General features: G+C 41.2%; 1 protein-coding gene across 2 annotated transcripts in view; it reads left to right on the top strand.

Moving 5' to 3' along the window:
• Positions 1 to 15,808, top strand: part of DCAF13 (DDB1 and CUL4 associated factor 13) — a 38,756-nt gene extending 22,948 nt beyond the window's left edge. Inside the window, exons 10-11 of one of the 2 annotated variants that reach the window (XM_056522545.1) lie at positions 12,914 to 13,077; positions 15,383 to 15,808. In XM_056522545.1, coding sequence (XP_056378520.1) covers positions 12,914 to 13,077; positions 15,383 to 15,470 — 252 coding nt within the window. In that variant the 3' untranslated portion in view covers positions 15,471 to 15,808. The remainder of the gene's footprint in view (positions 1 to 12,913; positions 13,078 to 15,382) is intronic. The other variant, XM_056522544.1, reaches the window with a different exon arrangement.
• The last annotated feature ends 3,485 nt before the right edge of the window (positions 15,809 to 19,293 follow it).

The following is a 19,293-nucleotide window of genomic DNA, read 5'->3' on the forward strand; positions in this document are numbered from 1 at the left end:
GTACTGTTGTACAGAAGTAAAAAACATATATACATATATTTATATACAGTATACAAAAAAGAGGATTGCAGCAGCACACATTGGTCAAAAAATTGAGGCTCTTTGCGCACTTTTTGATCAAAACGTGCCCCCCCCCCCATCCACCACGGGGAGGTGGCCTCATTTAGAATGGGACCGTAGCACAAATTCTGAGCCTAACACTCATATCCACTCACCTAAGCTGGGCATATAGCCTCTGACTGGGTGACATGTTGGATCCATTAACAATTTAAAACATCACCTGTGAAAAAGGGGGAGGGGTGCACAGCTAAAGAGGGTGCCATTCCCCCTGTGTAGTAAATACAAGCAAAAAGAAAAATAGCCAGCACAACAACCTAATACACGGGTGCACGCTGCTTTGGCAGATACAGAGTATACAAAAAAAGAGGATTGCAGCAGCAGCACACATTGGTCAAAAATAAAGAACAATATGTCTCTCAAAAACAAATCTCTGAATCACTTTGCCTGGTAAAAGCAGTTCAAAGTTATTACCACTTAAAGAGATACATGTCAGATTTGAAAAAAAATAACGGACTGGGTCATGAAGGCCAAAACTAGCTGGGTCATGAAGGGGTTAATCGCAGCTGCAGAGCGACCGCAGTGCACCTATGGGCAGATTATACAGCAGCGCTCAGTAATAGAAATGTGAATCACACCAGCCCATGACTCACGCCATACAACAGCCTCTCAAGTCACTGACTCACTCACCGCCACCTTCACGGCTGCTTTTATTGTCCCTCATTTGTTGCCAACATCTAAGTTCACTTGTTACATTTCCAGTCGCAAAACCTAAAAATGGATAGTCTGGTTTCAGCAAGTAAAGGTTATTCTGGGGTCTGTACGATTTTGGAGATCTCAGCTTGCAACCTTTGTGTAGGATTCATCATTGTCTGTGATGATCACACAAGTGCACGGATAAATGTCCTGCTCCTGGGGGTCCCTCATTACATGGAGGATCGGTAAAGGCTCCTAATGAATGACATCAAGCACAGAGCTTAAAAGCTGAGGAGTTGGTACAGAAAGTACATTGGAAATCTGTGGAACTATTTATCATTTAAAAGGATGTTGGCTTGAACAAAGGCTAACTATCTCTTATCTACTTATCTACATATCTATCTAGCTCATATCTATCTATCTCATATCTATCTATCGCTTATCTACTTATCTATCTAGCTCTTATCTACTTATCTACATATCTATCTAGCTCATCTATCTATCTATCTCATATCTATCTATCTATCGCTTATCTACTTATCTATCTATCTCATCTACTTATCTACATATCTATCTATCTCATATCTATCTATCGCTTATTTACTTATCTACATATCTATCGCTTATCTACTTATCTATCTCTTATCTACTTATCTACATATTTATCTATCTCATATCTATCTATCTCATATCTATCTATCTCATATCTATCTAGCTCATTTCTATCTATCTCATATCTATCTATCTCATATCTACTTATCTATCTATCTCTTATCTACTTATCTACATATCTATCTATCTATCTATCTCATATCTACCTCTCATATCTATCTCTTATCTACTTATCTATCTATCTCTTATCTACTTATCTACATATTTATCTATCTCTTATCTACTTATCTACATATCTATCTATCTCTCATATCTATCTCTCATATCTATCTCTCTATCTCAGTGTTTCCCAACCCAGTCCTCAAGGCACACCAACATTCCGGGTTTTTTCAGTTACTCCATTGGAATAGAACAGGGAAAAAGTAATTCCTTGACTGTTGGTGTGCCTTGAGGACTGGGTTGGGAAACACTGATATCTCATATCTATCTATCTCATATCTATTTATCTATCTATCTCATATCTATCCATCATTTAGCCAGCTCATATCAATCTATCATCTATCTAGCTATCTCCTTAACAAACACCGTTCCGGAAACCAGATGGACCCCATTAGTGAATGCACATCCATTGGGCTATGTTGGTGTTTGGCGTGTAGTGAACCGAACTGCTCAGTTTATTGCTGTTGAATGGAACCTACAGTGCAGGCCCCAAACATAGCTTCCATGACATCACATGATCGTGTGTGAAACTCCTTTATGAGCACAAGTGCTGTAGTTGGGGTGCACCAAAATTTCGGCCAATGAAAATTATTGGGGGGGGGGGGGGGACTTTTGGTCTGTCAGATTCTTGGTGCTGAGACCCCTCACTGATCTGTAGAATGAGGCGGGAGAAGTGCTCAGCTAAGGGTGCATGCACACCACATTTTTGCTATATACAGCACCGTATAGAAAACCGTATGCATTGACTTAACACTGTAAACCGTATGTCAAACCGGTTTAGTCCGTTCTGCATCTTATACGGTTTTGCCCGTTTTTTTTTTTTTTTTTACCTGTACCCATAGATTACCATGTTTTTTGGTCTGGTGAAAAACAGTATTAAACAGTATTAAACCATAAGATGATTTTTTTGTTTAACATGGGAGTCAATGGGAACCGTACAGAACCGTATGTGCGTATGGTTCCATCCGGTTTTTGACTTTGCAGTTTTTTTTCTAGGAATTTCAATCAAACAAGTGAAACTTTATGGAGTGAAAAGTTCAAAATGTATGTTTGTGTTTTTGAAAGGCAAATGCAACCGGACATCATTTTTCAAACCATATACAGTTTTTAACAGCATACGGGTTGAAATTTGTACACACGTTTTGATACAGTTAAAGGGTACCTCTCATCAAATAAACTTTTGATATATTTTAGACTAATGAATGTTGAATAACTTTCCAATAGCATGTTAATGAAAAATATGCTTCTTTCTATTGTATTTTTCCCAATCAGTCCTGTCATCAAGCATTTCTGACTCATGCTGGAGTCCTAAACACTCAGAGCTGCCAGCCTGCTTTGTTCACAGCCAAACAGGCTGTGAACAAAGCAGGCTGGCAGCTCTGAGTGTTTTCCTTTGTGAACAAAGCAGACTGGCAGCTCGTAGTGTTTAGGACTCCAGCATGAGTCTGAAATGCTTGCTGCCAGGACTGGTAGGGAGACCCCTAGTGGTCATTTCTTCAAAGTGGAAAATTAAATAGAAAAAAGCATATTTTTTAATAACATGCAATTGTAAAGTTATTCTGCATACATTAATCTATAAAATATCAAAAGTTTTTTTAATGAGAGGTACCCTTTAAATCAGGTTTTGAGGAATCAGTTTTTCATCAAAAACCTGATACGGGAACTGTATTGCAAAAACGTGGTGTGCATGCACCCCAAGTCTTGTACTCCTGGTCTTTCTCCTTCGCTGCCAATCACACATCTCCCTGTGTAATGGGGAATGTGCCGCAACAAGCGAAAGTACGAAGGAGCGGCACAAATAATCCACCCATTGTTTGTGCAGCCCTCTCTGGAGATGGAGCCCCATAGACTTTCTATAGAATCATGTCCCGCGGCGAGGAGAGAAAAACCTGAACGCTTCTCCCGGCTCATTCGAACGATTTGCAAAAACTTCCAATGAAAAATTCCAGCAAAAGGTATCTTCAGTAACACTTCTTCATGGATATAGTAACTACGATCCAACGGGTCCTTGAATAAGACATAAACATGTTGGATTGTAGTTACTGTATCCATGGATGTACACGATTTTTAAAGATGTCTAAATAATGGACGTTTTACTGAAGCTACCTTTTTGCTATTGTTTTTTCCTTGAAACTTTTTGCAAGTGGACCAGTGGTTGTTATTCCCGTACAAGAGGCGCATCAGAAAAGGGAAGAGCTATTGGTGGAAGTGATTGCGTGATCAAAAAAAATATCTGCATCGGAATTTATAGGGTCCAGTGGAATGTTTTATATTCCAATTGTCTCCAGGCTGCCTAATAAAATACTAAAAACTTTCACCTCCTTCCTCTGCTCCCTTATAGCTCTGGTATCGGAACGCCCCCTCTCCAGCCGGGCTCCGCTGACGGTCTGCTTTAACAGAGTCGGTGGCGTGACGTCACAGCGCCACAGTGATTGGCGAACGACTCTACTAGTTTCCCCCGGCTGTAGATTATATGCCAGTGTTTTCCAACCAGTGTGTCTCCAGCTGTTGCAAAACTACAACTCCCAGCATGCCCGGACAGCCGAAGGCTGTCAGGGCATGCTGGGAGTTGTAGTTTTGCAACAGCTGGAGGCACACTGGTTGGGAAACAGTGCTCTACACTTTGCAGCTTCAAGGAAACCAGGTTGACCGGCCACAGACAGATCGCCCTGATACCGTCGCTATGGGCAACTGCACCACTCTACCTCCACACAGGTTTTGATAAATCTCACTTAACAACCCAGCATTTCCAAGCACCCGAATACATCACGGTAGTAGATTCCCACCTCCACTGAGACTCAACCCTCCTTTATAAGGGTTGTCCAGTGGAATTTTTTTATTTTCCTGTTGTCCTGAGGCGGCCTATTAAAATTATAAAAACTTCCGGGGTACTCCGTTGGAAAACTTTTATTTATTTATTTATTTATTTTTAAATCAACTGGTGCCAGAAAGTTAAACAGATTTGTAAATTACTTTTATTAAAAAAATTTTTTACCCTTCCAGTACTTATTAGCAGCTGTATGCTACAGAGGAAATTCTATTCTTTTTGAATTTCTATTTTTGTCTTGTCCACAGTGTCCTCTCTGCTGACACCTCTGTCCGTATCAGGAACTGTCCAGAGCAGCATAGGTTTGCTATGGGGATTTTCTCCTGCTCTGGACAGTTCCTGATACGGGCATCAGGTGTCAGCAGAGAGGACACTGTGGACAAGACAAAAAAAAAAAAAGTTAAAAAAGAATAGAATTTACCTCTGTAGCATACAGCTGCTAATAAGTACTGCAAGGGTAAATATTTTTTAATAAAAGTAATTTACAAATCTGTTTAACTTTCTGGCACCAGTTGATTTAAAAATAAATAAATAAAAAAGTTTTCCAACGGAGTACCCCGGAAGTTTTTATAATTTTAATAGGCCGCCTCAGGACAACAGGAAAATAAAAAAAATTCCACTGGACAACCCTTATAAAGGAGGGTTGAGTCTCAGTTGAGGTGGGAATCTACTACCATGATGTATTCGGGTGCTTGGAAATGCTGGGTTGTTAAGTGAGATTTATCAAAACCTGTGTGGAGGTAGAGTGGTGCAGTTGCCCATAGCGACCAATCAGATCCCTGCTTTCATTTTTCACAGGCCTCTCTAAAAAAAAAGCAATCTGGTTGCTATGGGCAACTGAACCACTCTTCCTCTACACAGATTTTAATAAATGTCCCCCAATGGGATAATAGGAGATTTATCAAAACCTGTCCAGAGGAAAAGTTGCCGTGTTGCCCATAGCAACCAATCAGATTGCTTTGTTTCATTTATTTAGAGGCCTTTTCAAAAATGAAAGAAGCGATCTGATTGGTTGCTATGGGCAACTCGGCAACCTTTCCTCTGGACAGGTTTTGATAAATCTCCCCCCATGTATTTTATGGGAAGTAGCAGCGTCCCTGCCCTGGTCTGATGTATCCCTAAACAACCCTCTTCCGTTCCCATCTCTATGCCCATTAAGGTGCCAGAAATGGTGCCGCAAGACCAAGTAAACATCACAACCATGAATAATTGAGTATGTTGTTTTCAGGCTGGAGGACATTGCAATCGTGGATGAAGGTTCACAGGGCATGATGGGAGTTGTAGTTTTGGACCAGCTTTAGAGCACAGGTTGGAGGACATTGCTAAAGATTAAAGGGGTACTCCACTGCCCCACGTCTAGTTCAGGACGCTGCGTGCGGGGGTCGTGACATCACGGCCACGCCCCTCATGGCGTCACCCCCCCTCAATGCAAGTCTATGGGAGGGGGCGTGACTTCCGTCACGCCCCCTCCCATAGACTTGCATTGAGGGGGCGTGGTGTGACGTCACGACGCCCGTACCCAGCATTCGGAACTAAATGTTCCGGTTGTGGTTATGCAACAGCTGGACAACCACAGGTTGGAGGATATTGCTATAAAGAGAGAAGGGTCTCAAAGCATGATGGGCAGTGTAGTTTTGCAGTCGGACACGTGTTGAGAACGTTCCTATGAAGGATGTCCAGGCACGAAGGGCGATGTACTTTCGCAACGGCTACAAACTGCTGTAAAGCATGAGGTTGATTTAGTCTTCCGATATTAAAATGGCGTCATACAGGGCTTTATACATAACAGCAAGGCCCAAATTATTTATAGATTTCCAGTAGGAGTAACAGAGGAACGGTACAAGGCACAGTTCTCATGGAGCATGCCATTCTGCTCTTTGGTAGTATTGAAGTGGCTTGTTACGTAACTTTCATAGAAGTGATTGGAAGTAGGCCACCATTTTGTCTGACATATCTTGTATCTATGAGCAGTGGAAAACAATGTATCCCCAATCCACATGATAGGGAATACGGGGAGATTTATCAAAACCCGTCCAGAGGAAAAGTTGCTGAGGTGCCCATAGCAACCAATCAGATCGCTTCTTCAGTTTTTGAAAAGGCCTTTAAAAAATTAAAGGGGTAGTCCAGTGGTGAAAAACGTATCCCCTATCCTAAGGATAGGGAATAAGTTTGAGATCGCGGGGGGTCCAACCGCTGGAGCCCCCTGCGATCTCTCTGTACGGGGCCCCGGCTCTCCGGCCAGATAGCGGGTGTCGACCACCGCACGAAGCGGTGGCCGACACGCCCCCTCAATACATCTCTATGACAGAGCCAGAGATTGCCGAAGGCAGCACTCCGGCTCTGCCATAGAGTTGTATTGAGGGGGCGTGTCGGCCGCCGCTTCGTGCAGGGGTGGACCCCCCGCGATCTGCAACTTATCCCCTGTCCTTAGAATAGGGGATAAGTAGTTCACCACTTGTTCACTACTGGATTACTCCTTTAAAGAAGCAATCTGATTGGTTGCTATGGACAACTGCACCACTCTCTCCCTACACAAGTTTTGATAAATCTCCCCATATGTGTGTGTCTGTTTTGTGAGAGGGGGGATGTGCTGGGGAATTTGGGGGGTCCAACCACTGGGCCCTCTGCAATCTTTAGATTGGGGCCCCGGCTTTCAGAGAGACCACGTCCTGCAGATGGCACATGCTCCAGTCATTGCTTTGGGAGGGCCAAATATACCAGAGTAAAACAGATTTGGCGCTCCAATAGAAATGAATGAAGCACATGCCGTCTGCAGCACATGCTCTTTCTGACAGCGGGGGTGTCCTAGTGGTAGAACAAACTGGATAGTAGTGTCCTAGGGGGGCAATGTATAAGTTGTCTTTCCCTGGACAACCCTTTTAAGGGTACGTTCACATGTACAGGACTTGCTGCATATTTCTTGCAGCTGATTTAGCTACCCATCGAAGTCAATGGGTAGCATAAACAGCAGCGGAAAATATGCAGCAGATCCTGTATGTGTAAAACGTACCCTAAAGAGGGGTTTCTCATCTAATAACATTCATAACCTAAAAAAGTGTCTGTTGGGGATGTGGCAACCGGGACCCCACTGATCATGAGATTTGGGTCCCATGTTCCCCTTGTTTTAACAGAGCATGAGTCTGACTTACGCGCTGCCACTCCATTCAACTCTTGCAGCACTGTATTGCTCTACTTTCATTCAGCCATACAGTGTTTAAGGGGTTACAGATTTGTAAATTACTTCTATAAAAAAAATCTCAATCCTTCCAGTACTGATGAGCTGCTGAAGTTGAGTTGTTCTTTTCTAAGTGCTCTCTGATGACACATGTATCAGGAACTGTCCAGAGTAGAAGCAAATCCGCATAGCAAACCTCTTCTACTCTGTGCAGTTCCCGAGACAAGCAGAGATGTCAGCAGAGAGCACTGTTGCCTGTTGACAGAAAAGAACAACTCAACTTCAGCAGCTGATAATTATTGGAAGGATTAAGATTTTTTAATAGATGTAATTTACAAATCTGTTTAACTTTCTGGAGCCAGTTGATATAACAAAAAAAAAATTCCTGGAATACCCCTTTAAACCCTTTTAAACATATTTGTAAATTTACTTCTATTAAAAAATCTTAATCCTTCTAGTACTTATTAGCTGCTGAATGCTACAGAGGAAATTCCTTTCTTTTTGGAACACGAGCACAGTGCTCTCTGCTGACAACTCTGTCCATTTTAGCAACCATGCATAGCAGATGTATGCTAAGGGCAGCATGGTGGCTCAGTGGTTAGCACTGCTGCCTTGCAGTGCTGGGGACTTGGGTTCAAATCCCACTAAGGACAACAATAAATAAAGTGTTATTATTATAATGACATCAGCAGAGAGAACTTTGCTTGTGATGTCATCAGAGAGCATTCCAAAAAGAAAAGAATTTCCTCTGTAGTATTCAGCAGCTAATAAGTACAGGAAGGATTAAGATTTTTTTAATAGAAGTAATTTACAAATATGTTTAACTTTCTGCCACCAGTTGATTTAAAAGAAAAAAGGTTTTCACCGGAGTACCCCTTTAAGGACGGACCCATTTTTTACCTCAATGACCAGGCTCTTTTTTTTTATTTTTTTATTTGACCTGTGTCTCTTTAAACTTTAGAACGCTTTTTCTGAGCAGAGCGATTCTGAGATAGTTTTTTCGTGACATATTGTACTTTATATAAGTGGTGCATTTTTTTGTTGACACATGCAGCATTTTTTGTGAAAAACCTCAAGATATTGTGAAAAACTGAAACATTTCTGGCTTTTATTTGTATATATATTTTGGTGTACACTGTGTGGTAAAACTGATGTTCTATTTATTCTGTGGTCAGTACGATTGTGGCGATTTCCATTTTATATAGCTTTATATGTTCTTTTTCCTTTTCTGAGCAAAATTATTTTCCTGCCATTCATTTTCCAACAGCCGTAACTTTTTTTTATTTTTCGTCCGACGCCATTAAGGGCTTAGTTTTTGCGGTATGAGCTCTACTTTATTGGTATCATTTTTGTGCTACCTTTTTTATCTTTTTTTTTATTCCGCTATTTTTACCAAAATTGGCAAATTTTGCACTTTTTTTACGGGGTTCACCGTGCGGGATAATTTACATTATCATTTTATAGTACACGTCATTATGGACGTGGCAATACCTATTATGTATATGATTTGAGTTTTTGATCTTTTTTGGTGATAATACAGGACTTTTATTGGGAAAGGGGCTTTTTTATTTTTTTAATTTTATTTTTTTTACACTTCATACTTTATATTTTTACAGGTTATACTATGCTGCAATACATTTGTAACCTGATGAGCTGCACACACCACAGCCTGTGCGATCCAGCCTCTGGCTGGATCTCCCGGGCTTCCGTAACAGACATACAGGAGGTCATGATCTGACCTCCTACTGCCATAGCAATCAACGGAGACCTGCGATCGTATCGTATTGCAGCGCTGCCGTTGGAGAACAGGGGGAGAGTGCTCCCCCTGTCAACACCATAGATGCCGTGATCAGGATTGATCACGACACCTAGGGGGTTAATGCTGCCGGGACCAGCGCGATCTGCCGGGTCCTGTCGCTGATCTCCTGCACTGCCCGCGGCAGTGCCGGAAATCGCTGGGATGTATGCATACGTCCAAATGCGCGAACATGTCGGATGATTGGACGTATGCATACGTCCTATAGCAGGAAGGGGTTAAATTAAGAGATGGTGTGCACCCACTTTATTCAAACAGGGGCACACAGGACCCCCCATACTCATGAATGAATTATCAGACCCTCACCAGGGGAAAAAAACACCATCGCATAAAACCCCTGTGTGTAGAGCTCCAGGGTCTGATGTCCTTTTTAGTTTAAAGGGGTATTCCAGGAAAAAACGTTTTTATATATATCAACTGGCTCCAGAAAGTTAAACAGATTTGTAAATTACTTCTATTCAAAAATCTTAATCCTTTCAGTACTTATGAGCTTCTGAAGTTAAGGTTGTTCTTTTCTGTCTAAGTAATCTCTGATGACACCTGTCTCGGGAACCGCCGAGGTTTAAAGCAAATTCCCATAGCAAACCTCTTCTAAACTGGGCGGTTGCCGAGACACGTGTCAGAGATTACTTAGACAGAAAAGAACAACCTAAACTTCAGAAGCTCATAAGTACTGAAAGGATTAAGATTTTTATTTTTTTTATTTAACTGTAGTTTTTATTAAAGGTTTTCACATAAAAAACTGAAAGTCAGTAAAACGCAATCAAAGCATAATCCGGGACAGTGCCCAGTGCGATCACATCAGGGCAAATGACAAGCTAAGATAGAGAGGATTAAGATTTTTTAATAGAAGTAATTAACAAATCTGTTTAACTTTCTGGAGCCAGTTGATATATAAAAAAAAAAAAAAAAAGTTTTTTCCTGGATAACCCCTTTAAGGTCGTCTTCCAGGGAAAAAAAAATAAAAAAATACACAAGCCTCCTTGTCTGAAATAGTTAAATGTGCTGCCTTTCTGTACTTCCCGGTAATGTACTGCGCGCACACACCGGTTTTTGGTCTACTAAAGTGTTTAGTTTTGTACCAAATCAGCAACATCGCTTTACTGTTCTTCAATTAAATTAAAGAAAATCATTGGTTTTAATTAGAATAAAAGCCTCACTTGGAGAATGGTGACAATGTGCTGCACAATGGAAAAAACAGGGAGAGGGAAATGACCATCACAGAGCCTGGGAAGGTGCGCAGGTGCTGCCGCCGCCGCCACCCCCTCCCCCTCCCCCCCAGTCCGTGATAACAGGACATTGTAGTATTTCTGTTAAATGGACTTTGTTCTCTTATCTATGTAAACTATAGGTGTGGATCCATTACCTAAAGCAGCGTTTTCCAACCAGGGTGCCTCCAGATGTTGCAAAACTACAACCCCCAGCATGCCCGGACAGCCGTTGGCTGTCCGGGCATGCTGGGAGTTGTAGTTTTGCAACATCTGGAGGCACCCTGTTTGGGAAACACTGACCTAAAGCATATGGTCTCTGCTCCAACTAAACTGCTGTACCCATGTCTTGGATTGAAACTATAGAAAAAGCTTGTGGAAACCCATGCATCCATAGAAAACGTCCAAACACTGCTAACCATGCGGTTCTGACATGGTGGATAGGCTCTGCCAATTCTACATTAAAGGGGTATTCCAGGAAAAAACTTTTTTTTTTATATATCAACAGGCTTCAGAAAGTTAAACAGATTCGTAAATAACTTCTATTAAAAAATCTTAATCCTTTCAGTACTTATGAGCTTCTGAAGTTAAGGTTGTTCTTTTCTGCCTAAGTGATCTCTGATGACACGTGTCTCGGGAACCGCCCGGTTTAGAAGATGTTTGCTATGGGGATTTGCTTCTAAACTGGGCGTTTCCCGAGACACGTGTCATCAGAGAGCACTTAGACAGAAAAGAACAACCTTAACTTCAGAAGCTCATCAGTACTGAAAGGATTAAGATTTTTTTAATAGAAGTAATTTACAAATCTGTTTAACTTTCTGGAGCCAGTTGAGATATATATATATATATATATAAAAAAGTTTTCCTGGATAACCCCTTTAAATTTGCAGTGCAATTCTAGTTTATTTTTTTATTTTTTTTTACAAAACCTCTAATTACCTAGCCCCATTCGCACATAGAAATTTTTCAGGTTGTGCTGGGCATTTTTAGACCACTTGTGTTGCACGTATGCTGTTCACTTTCATCATTGCAAATACAGAGCAGTGGTAAAAAATAAAAAATAAATAAATCTGCTGCTTTGAACTTATTGACTGCAGCATCTTGTCCAGAAATATATTTCTTTAGGGTCTATTCACACCTACAGTATTCTGAGCAGATTTGATACATAGATTTCATGCGCAAGATTTCAAACTGTGTTCAGTCATCCAGTTTACATTAAAATCTGCAGCAGAAAATCCTGAGTATTAAATCTGCGCGGAATACTCTACATGTAAATAGACCATTAAGGGGGTTAACCATTTCTTTTTTTTCTTTTTCTTTTTTTATTTACATGCTGCTGGGGCAGGAAAAAATAGTAAAAAACAAACAAACAAAAAAAGAATATATACTTACCTAGCCCCAGTCTCCCACAGTCCCTGTTCTTCCTGTTTCCAAGACGAGCGCTTGGTGCAGGACCTGGCAGCATAGCCAATGATCCGACCCGGACACATACCGATGTAGCCAGTATATGATTGAGCCAGCAGGTCCTGCACCAAGAACATGTTTTGGAGGAAGATGGGGGACGGAACAAAGTCAAACTAGAGCTGCGGGGACCAGGGTTAGGTAAGTATTAGATTTTTTTTTTTCCTGCCCCCAGCAGCATAATCATTTTTATTAAAACTCTGCAGAACCCCCTTTAGGGTAATAGTTAGTAGTCACAAAATATGAAAGTTCTCCCTTTTGCAGGGATCTGGTCCCTAATTTTGCTTGAAATTTGAATTCTTTGGGTTATTTTTTTTCCATTAGTCCAGGACAGGGCGTTTAGATCTCTTAATGTATCAGTGGTCTGTGTAAGGGTGCGTTCACACTGAGTAAATGGAGAGTAATTCACGCTGAAAAATTTACTGGCGGAATTTTTTTTTTTTCGTGGGAAATTCGTGCACGGAATTGCGTGCGGACATGGGGGAGAAAGAAGTGAAGGGTTTTTCAGCCATTTCCGCACAAATTGCCCGCGAATTCCGCGCGAAAACTATGTCGGGTGGAATTATTTTTTTTTACCATTGACTTCAATTGATTTCTGCTAGCGGATTCCGCTTGAAGAATGAACATGTTCTTTCTTCAAGCAGAACGGAATTCAGCGTCGGAATTCCGCTAGCAGAATTTCCGCAGTGTGAACAGGACAGCAGAAATAACATTAAAGTCAATGGGCAGAGGAGATGTGCATTAATTTGGAGCAGAGAATTCAAGAGGAATTACTCGAGTAAATTCCTCTTGAATTACTCCGTGTGAACGCACCCTAACAGTTATTTTTATTCTCCTTTTAGATGTCTCCACGAGAGATAGCCGCACAGAGCTACAACCAGAAGCTAAAGGAAAAATTCCAGCATCACCCACAGATCAAGAGGATCGCCCGGCACAGACACCTCCCCAAGTCCATCTACAGCCAGATAAAGGAGCAGCGCATCATGAAGGAAGCCCGGCGCAAGAAGTGCGTACTTCATACTCTTTTTGTTATACTTATTATTAGGTTACACTGCTCGTTATCAGCTACTAATACACTGTGAAGCATGAACCATTATCATTATCCCCTCACAAGTGTTTGGTCGTGGGCGGCCTGTTAGCTATGGCAGCTCCCATAGAGAATGAATGGAGCGACATCCAACCACCCCTCCATTATATTATGTGCACATCCATCCACCCCTCCATTATATTATGTGCACATCCATCCACCCCTCCATTATATTATGTGCACATCCATCCACCCCTCCATTATATTATGTGCACATCCAACCTCCCCTCCATTATATTATGTGCACATCCAACCTCCCCTCCATTATATTATGTGCACATCCAACCTCCCCTCCATTATATTATGTGCACATCCAACCACCCCTCCATTATATTATGTGCACATCCAACCACCCCTCCATTATATTATGTGCACATCCAACCTCCCCTCCATTATATTATGTGCACATCCAACCACCCCTCCATTATATTATGTGCACATCCAACCTCCCCTCCATTATATTATGTGCACATCCAACCTCCCCTCCATTATATCATGTGCACATCCAACCACCCCTCCATTATATTATGTGCACATCCAACCACCCCTCCATTATATTATGTGCACATCCAACCTCCCCTCCATTATATTATGTGCACATCCAACCACCCCTCCATTATATTATGTGCACATCCAACCTCCCCTCCATTATATTATGTGCACATCCAACCTCCCCTCCATTATATTATGTGCACATCCAACCTCCCCTCCATTATATTATGTGCACATCCAACCTCCCCTCCATTATATTATGTGCACATCCAACCTCCCCTCCATTATATTATGTGCACATCCAACCTCCCCTCCATTATATTATGTGCACATCCAACCACCCCTCCATTATATTATGTGCACATCCAACCTCCCCTCCATTATATTATGTGCACATCCAACCACCCCTCCATTATATTATGTGCACATCCAACCACCCCTCCATTATATTATGTGCACATCCAACCTCCCCTCCATTATATTATGTGCACATCCAACCTCCCCTCCATTATATTATGTGCACATCCAACCACCCCTCCATTATATTATGTGCACATCCAACCTCCCCTCCATTATATTATGTGCACATCCAACCACCCCTCCATTATATTATGTGCACATCCAACCTCCCCTCCATTATATTATGTGCACATCCAACCTCCCCTCCATTATATTATGTGCACATCCAACCTCCCCTCCATTATATTATGTGCACATCCAACCTCCCCTCCATTATATTATGTGCACATCCAACCTCCCCTCCATTATATTATGTGCACATCCAACCACCCCTCCATTATATTATGTGCACATCCAACCTCCTCTCCATTATATTATGTGCACATCCAACCTCCCCTCCATTATATTATGTGCACATCCAACCTCCCTTCCATTATATTATGTGCACATCCAACCTCCCCTCCATTATATTATGTGCACATCCAACCTCCCCTCCATTATATTATGTGCACATCCAACCTCCTCTCCATTATATTATGTGCACATCCAACCACCCCTCCATTATATTATGTGCACATCCAACCACCCCTCCATTATATTATGTGCACATCCATCCACCCCTCCATTATATTATGTGCACATCCAACCACCCCTCCATTATATTATGTGCTCATCCAACCACCCCTCCATTATATTATGTGCACATCCAACCTCCCCTCCATTATATTATGTGCACATCCAACCTCCCCTCCATTATATTATGTGCACATCCAACCACCCCTCCATTATATTATGTGCACATCCATCCACCCCTCCATTATATTATGTGCACATCCAACCACCCCTCCATTATATTATGTGCTCATCCAACCACCCCTCCATTATATTATGTGCTCATCCAACCACCCCTCCATTATATCATGTGCACATCCAACCACCGCTTCATTGTGACGTGCACAATTTTCTCAACCAGGGTGCCTCCAGCTGTTGCAAAACTACAACTCCCAGCATGCACGGACAGCCGAAGGCTGTCCGTGCATGCTGGGTGTTGTAGTTTTGCAACAGCGGGAGGCACCCTGGTTGGGAGACACTGATGTAACACAGGCAAGGTGCACCAATGATACATGGCAGTCCATAGAGGGGGAATAATCGTGAGTATTCCCTATTTACATGACTGTAGAGAATATTTTTATCCTCCTCCTATCCACTACATGAGATGAAGTTTGCAATTTTTATTCATTTTTAAATGTATTTTTTTTTTTTTTTTATCCAGGGAGATGAATCGCCGCAAACACAGCAAAGAGGGCGCAGTGCCCATTGTACCACTAAAGCAGAAGGATGTGGTGGCCGTGCTGGAATAGACTCTACTGCGCTCTTGTCACATGGGGTTGTTGACTTTGTCCTACACTTTATTTTACGACATCGGGAATATCCGCGTCATTATAACTGGGATATTATGAGTGGATGAGCAGGAAATGGGATTCTGGGAACGTCCAGGATATGACATGTACAGACCTGGAAACTATCAGCAGGCAGGATGTTTTATTTATTAAATGTTTTTTTCCAGGAATATAATTTTTTTTTCTACGCTGTGCAGAGTGAGTTGAGTAAAAAAGAAATGAGTTGCTAGACTTTTCACCTACTGACTATATTAAAGGCGGAGCTTATATGTAAAGCGTTTTTTTTATTCCTGTTTATTCTTGTTGGAACCATATTGAAATAAAATTATCAAATTTTTTTCCCCTTTTGGCTAAAACTTAAAACATACCTGTCATATCACAGAAAAAAATAAGGAGGAATCTGTATTTGTCTCTCAAATCCCTATGTTCTGCTGCTCACTCATTCTGACAGCCACTGTTGAGGAAGGGGCATGTCCAACGCAAGCACTGAGCCTGCCCTTACTCACCATGCATTCACTTCATCCCTGAGTCTACTGTGCTGTGCTGGGTCTCTTACTCCAATCACTGCAGGCTGCTCTGTAACCCCCTCCTCTCTGTTTTCATGCTGCAGTCTGATAGGACAGGAGTGAGCACAGAGGAGTGCTAGCCCTGCCCCCACTTACTGGGCTTTGTTCCGGCCTGTGCTTTACCTGAGACAAAGATGATGAGGCAGCTGGACAGGATTATGTTCTGGATGGTATGTGGACCCCTGGTGGTCTTTTAAAAGCAATGATTTCTATAAAAAGGAGAGAACATTTTTATGGAGTATATTAGAAAGGTTAATGTTTTGCCAAGATGTACAACATTAGTTTTTTTTTTTTATTCTGGAAGTGCCCATTTAAGGGATTAAAGTAAATGTTTCATCAGAAAATGACCTGTTGATTGAATAATTTTGTTTTTAACAGAATTTTTTTAAATGTTTTTTGTAATCTTTCATTTTACTATCTAGATTATAAAACAATCCTTAAATCTTGCAGTATTCTTTCTGGCCACTAGGTTCCTATTGATCACTCTCCTGCATTGTCCTTATCACCAAAAGGATTAGGCTCTTTACATGAGACATCAGGCTTTCCTGTTTTGTAGGACGCTTACGTCTCTAGAGCATAAAGATTGCTTTGGTGTTTTTTTATTTTTTATTTTTTTATTATTTTTTACTGGATAGGAAAACTCAGACCTCTGTTCCATATTCGGTCCAGCTAGAAACTGTATACAGTGATCCCTCAACTTACAATGGCCTCAACATACAATTTCAACATACAATGGTCTTTTCTGGACCATTGTAAGTTGAAACCAGACTCAACATACAATGTACAGACAGTCCAGATCTGTGATACCTGTCAATGGCTGGAAGATCTGACCAATCAGAATGGGCATTCACTGGTAAAACCCCTGTATTACTGAAGCACATGCACTGACTGATGTCTGGTAGCGCCCCCTACAGTACAGGGAGGTATTACATGTTCTGTACTCTTTACCTGTACCAGGGTTAGCTGCTCCTCTGGACACCAAGTAAGGGCGACTCCACGTTACTTTTTTTAGGACACTACGTGTACTGTACAGGACCCTGAAGAAGCTCCTGTCCTCTACATAGACCAGTGTTTCCTAAGCAGGGTGCCCCAGCTGTTGCAAAACTACAACTCCCAGCATGCCCGGACAGCCGAAGGCTGTCCGGGCATGCTGGGAGTTGTAGTTTTGCAACAGCGGGGGGCTCCATGCTTGGGAAACACTGACGCAGACAGTGATTTACAGCCCCCAGCAGATCTTTATTACTTTTATATGTAAGGATTTGCTTTATCTATATTAGTTGTCTACTTATTTTTCTTTAATCCTCACTTTTTCCTATTTTTTTGGATGACATTTTGGTGCCTTAAGAACCAATTACCAGGTTTCCATAGAGTTCTGGTCTCAACATACAATGGTTTCAACATACAATGGTCGTCCCGGAACCAATTAATATTGTAACTTGAGGGACCACTGTATATGTTGCTTTACTTCTGAATCCAGCAAAAAACTATTAAAGGTATGGGAAGGTGTATGTGCTGGATGGCATCAAATAGTACCTGTCCATATACAAACATATACACACATATATATATATATATATATATATATATATATATATATATATAATCCTGCTGGATATGTTTTCAAATAGTGTCAACTTTTCTACACTTTTTTTTTTTCTTTATGAATTTTTTTATTTTTTTTTGCTAGATACAGCAATATAAAGAAAAAAAACATAAGTAGTAAGTGCACAGCCTGTATAACAGTGATAAATGTTGTGTCCCCTCAAAACACAACACACAGTCATTAAAGGGGTGCTCCAGTGGAAAACTATTTTTTTCAAATCAACTGGTGCCAATAAGTTATATAGATTTGTAAATGACTTCTATTAGAAAATCTTAACCCTTTCCAGTTCTTATTAGCTGCTGTATGCTCCAGAGGAAGAGGTGTAGTTCTTTCCAGTCTGACCACAGTGCTCTCTGCTGCCACCTTTTGTTTGTGTCAGGAAATGTCCAGAGTAGGATAGGTTTGCTATGGGAATTTGCTTCTAATCTGGACAGTTCCTGATACAAACAGAGGTGTCGGCAGAGAGCACTGTGGGCAGACTGAAAGAAGAACTTAACTTCCTCTGTAGCTGATAAGTACTGGAAGGATTACAATTTTATAAAATAAATAATTTAGAAATCTAACTTTTATGGCACAAGTAGATTAAAAAAAAAAATTGTTCTCCACTGGAGTACTCCTTTAACCCCTTAAGGACTCAGTTTTTTTTTCCATTTTTGCACTTTCGTTTTTTCCTCCTCACCTTCTAAAAATCATAACACTTTCCACCTACAGAACTGAGGGCTTGTTTTAAGCGCTACCAATTTTGCTTTGTAATGACATCAGTCATTTCACCACAAAATCTATGGTGAAACCTGCTGTATGCTCCAGAGGAAGTTGTGTAGTTCTTTCCAGTCTGACCACAGTGATCTCTGCTGCCATCATTGTCCATGTCAGGAACTGTCCAGAGCAAGAGCAAATCCCCATAGCAAACCTATTATGCTCTGGATAGTTCCTAACCTGGACACAGGTGGCAGCAGAAAGCACTGTGGTCTAACTGTAAAGTACTACACAACTTCCTATGGAGAATACAGCAGCTGGTAAGTACTGGAAGGATTAAGATTTTATATAGAAGTGATTTGATAAATCTGTAATAACTTTCTGGCACCAGTTGATTTGAATTTTTTTTTTTTCCCATAGAAGTACCCCCTTAAATACTAAATATGCAGCTCTAATACAGTTTGATGTGTGAGCTGTTACTACTTTTTATTTTGCTGGACTATATTTATATGTAAGGTACATCTGACAATAGCCTGCACTGCATAGAGGCCGCCTTAACTTTTTACCAATAACTGTATCCACCATGAATTCCAACTATAGATGAGCGAATTTACAGTAAATTTGATTCGTCACGAACTTCTCGGCTCGGCAGTTGATGACTTTATTCTGCATAAATTAGTTCAGCTTTCAGGTGCTCCCCTGGGCTGGAAAAGGTGGATACAGTCCTAGGAGACTCTTTTAGCCCACTGGAGCACTGGAAAGCTGAACTAATTTATGCAGGAAAAGTCAGCAACCGCCGAGCTGAGAAGTTCGTGACGAATCGAATTTACTGTAAATTCGCTCATCTCTAATTCCAACAAGTAGATTGTGTTATAAAGTGCCCATAAACACATGCAGTAAATGTCTCCGCTCTAAAATC

This window comes from Hyla sarda, chromosome 5 (assembly GCF_029499605.1).
Source record: "Hyla sarda isolate aHylSar1 chromosome 5, aHylSar1.hap1, whole genome shotgun sequence".
NCBI lineage: Eukaryota > Metazoa > Chordata > Amphibia > Anura > Hylidae > Hyla > Hyla sarda.